The sequence below is a fragment of the Panicum virgatum genome, chromosome 4N (assembly GCF_016808335.1).
Source record: "Panicum virgatum strain AP13 chromosome 4N, P.virgatum_v5, whole genome shotgun sequence".
NCBI classification, from domain to species: Eukaryota; Viridiplantae; Streptophyta; class Magnoliopsida; order Poales; family Poaceae; genus Panicum; species Panicum virgatum.
Window position 1 is genome coordinate 43,481,464 of NC_053148.1, and position 3,451 is coordinate 43,484,914.

Genomic DNA, 3,451 nt, shown 5'->3' on the forward strand with positions numbered 1-3,451 from the left:
CGAAATGGCATAAATGGTGCCATGTTCGTTTCAAAGATAAACATAGATACCATTTGACAAATTTTAAAAGCTTGGCTCAGAAAAAAGAATATGGAGGTTGGGGTATAACAGATCTCTCTTGCTTGAATATGAGCCTTTTATCTTCCTAGATAAACAGATATCAACTGGCCGATGACACTATTTGGAAAAAAATAATTGACTACAAATATAATACCAAAAACTCAAATATCTTCTACTGTCCTGAAATTGGTGGCTCCCCTTTCTGGAGAGGGGTGCTTTGGGCTAGTAAAGCTGCTCAACTGGGAGTTAGATGGAAAATTGGAGATGGTAAGTCTATCGGGTTTTGGGAAGACCACTGGTTTGGTAATTGTAGCCTAACTATTCAGTTCTGAGAACTTTACACAATAGCAAACCAAAAAAATAAAAGCATTGCTGACTTGTGGGATGGTGAAACTTTGAAAATCTCCTTTAGGAGAGATGTCTCCCCCAGACTTATGAACTAGTGGCTGGATTTAGTCTCAATTGCTGAGTCTATTTCATTTTCTGATGACTGTGATTCAATTATTTGGGCCTTTGATGGCAGCAGCAAGTTTTCAGTACAAGCTATTTATAAAACAATTAGCTTCCGAGGCATTCAGCCTGTGTATACACCTATTATTTGGGATATTTGTGTCCCTCCCCGTGTCCACATTTTCCTCTGGCTTTTATCTAATAACAAAACTTTAACTAGAACAAACCTTGCTAAGAGGAGACATGTTGATGATACAACTTGTTTGTTCTGCTCTGAACAAGAAACAGTGCATCACCTTTTCTTTGAGTGTTGTGTGGCAAAAGTCCTTTGGACCTACATCTCTGAAATTTTTCATGTAGCCCTTGGTACTGATTATGAGTCCATAGCACGTTGGTGGATTAGTAATAAAACTTATAAAGTTATGAATTGTTTCTCGGACGCATTAATGTGGTGCTTATGGAAATTTCGAAATGAAATGTGCTTTCAGGGGAAAATGTGGAGAGGAGAAAAGCTGCTACTAAGCAGGCTATACAACATGTTGAAGAGCTGGTGAATTCTGTTTGTGGATGGAGACTTGGACACCCTGAACCAAGCCCTGTCAAAACTGCAACACATGCTGCAACACATGCTGCAACAACCTCCTCGTTTGCTCGGCCAAAGCCAGGAGTACTCACTCACATGGACTTCGTCGGAGGAGACTTCGTCAAGTTCGGGAGCATCGCCTGGGAGAACGCCTTCCACAAGTGCTCGGCTGATGGTCGCTGAATCTCCTGCAGATTTTCCTTCTTCGTCTACAGACTTGTTTCCGTCTTTGGATGTAACGAACAATCTTGTTAGCTCTAGCTTTGGCTCTGGTTTTGGGCTCTCTAGGACTCTTAGCGGGCGCGCTTCGAATACGCCGTCCTGAACCTTGCTGGTGGATGCTGAACTTTGCTTTGTTTCGTTGAAATAAAGCGGGGACATCCCTTTTCTCTAAAAAATAGTGGCACACCCTAAGAAGCCAGATTTTTCACATGTGATCTAAGCCATGCCCATCTAGATATGCTAAAACTTGCAGTGTCAAATGCCCAAGGATTCGTACATCAGTCAGGCTAACATAGGCAGTATTCTACTGATTTTACCCAAAGTCAAAACGTGCCCCGGCAATCTAAGAGGCTAATACTAAGCTTTGGTATGAACAGGTTCACTATTATATCTTCCGCAGAAGATCCATTCTGCAGTTGACCGTAGCAAACTCGGAAGTTTGCCCAGAATTCTCCTTCGCGTGTGGTCCTGTACAACCGATGAATTGTGTACAAGAGGTATGTCAACTCCACGCAATCTCCTCATCTGCAAAACACCAGCATAGGGCAACCAAAACACAATCAGGGAGGCGCAAACACCTGAGACTTTACTGAAAGAGAACAGGAACGCGATGCTCACTGCAGCTCATTGTCTTGTCTCAGCGCCGATTTAGCTGTGTCCTTCCACAGAGACACCTCCATTTCTTTCTCGACGAGCTTCTTCTCCGCACGTCGCAGCGCGGCTTCCAGTTCCTCGATCCGGTCCTGGTTCCTTTGATGGAGAAGCTCGTGGAGCCTCCTCTCCAGCTCAACAGCAGAAACTCCATTATAATAGGCATTATTATCGTCGTCGTCCTCTTGTTCATCGTCCTCAACAACGTCCCCTGAATCGTCATCAGCTCCATTTCCGTAGCCTTCCATCTCATCGTATGTCTGAAAAAATAGCATATGTGCAGAACCCAAATCAGATAGAATTCACATTTTCGCAAGAATGCAATATTAGATGACCATATACCTCTGAATAGTGTTCTTCTTCATCATCTTCTTCTTGAGGCAGAACTGACGGGGTCTCTGAACCGTAATTAACCTTAAGCATCTCCAGCTCGGCGTGGAACTCCTCCTCGAGCACGTCGTCCATCCTCGCGCAGCAACCACCATCCTGGAACGATTTCTCGCAGCTCGCCGGCTCCACGCCTGACGTACCGGCCCGATACTCCACGCCGGCACTAGAGCTCCGGTCGTTCCCGTCGGTGACGCAGCTCGACGTGGTGGACTCGCGGTTGCTAGCTTTCGGTGCATCGCCGTGGCGGTCCTTGCTCCTGACCTCGTCTCTGATCTCTTTCAGGAGCGCCTCCATCTCCGCGCGCACCTTGACCATCTTGCTGAACTCGTCGGACGTCTTGGCCAGGAGGAACACGAGGCTCAGCCCGACGCCGAGGTCCGGGTGCTTCGCGTCGGTTGCGGCCGCGGGCTCGCGAGCTGGAAATGCGTAGCGGACAGGGTTACTAATGTTGACGATCACGCTCGTCTCCATCTACAGTTAAAGCAAGGTAGTACTGTACGAACAGGACAGAACAGTGGCCTCTGACAGATTCCGTTTCAGTTTGGCCACTACTAGTACTTGCAAAGTACCGCATGTTACCAAGAACAGAAGGGTGGATTTTACTTGAAGCTATCGATTTGTAAGATTTCGCTAAACATGGCACCTCGAGGAGAAGCACAACGAAGCCGCGCGCACTCACCTGAGGTAGACGCGGCCATGGGCGGGTCGTCGTCGCGCCTCTCCGCCACGACCTCGGCCTCCTCCTTCCCCTTCCCCTTCCCCTTCCCGTTCGCGGCGCCGCCCTTTTTGCCAAGCCTGGCGAGCCGTGGCCACCTGAACTTCGGCAGCACCGACCTCGCCGCCGCCGCGGGGGTGCACGGCGGCGTCTCCGCCCCCGCCCCCGCGCCCTCGACCCCGAGCTCCTCGCCGTCGTTGAGGTAGTCGACGATCCTCCTGCTCGCGACCCTCACCTCGGAGGCGGCGGCAGCAGCCATGGCGCCCGGCGAGCGGCGAGGCGCGCCGCCCGAGGAGATGGTGCGCGAGCAAAGCAGAGAGGTTCTCCGAGAAGGGGAGGAAAGCCGAGGAGGAAAGCGGTTTTCAAATTGGAGCGGGTGG

General features: G+C 49.5%; 1 protein-coding gene across 1 annotated transcript; it reads right to left on the bottom strand.

Moving 5' to 3' along the window:
- Positions 1–1,432: 1,432 nt before the first annotated feature.
- Positions 1,433–3,451, bottom strand: LOC120671356 (protein POLAR LOCALIZATION DURING ASYMMETRIC DIVISION AND REDISTRIBUTION-like). The gene is made up of 4 exons (XM_039951652.1): positions 3,036–3,451; positions 2,309–2,772; positions 1,934–2,226; positions 1,433–1,840 (listed from the first exon to the last, which is right to left on the bottom strand). Exons 1-4 carry the CDS (start codon positions 3,328–3,330, stop codon positions 1,837–1,839), a joined length of 1,056 nt encoding a protein of 351 aa, XP_039807586.1. The 5' UTR covers positions 3,331–3,451; the 3' UTR covers positions 1,433–1,836.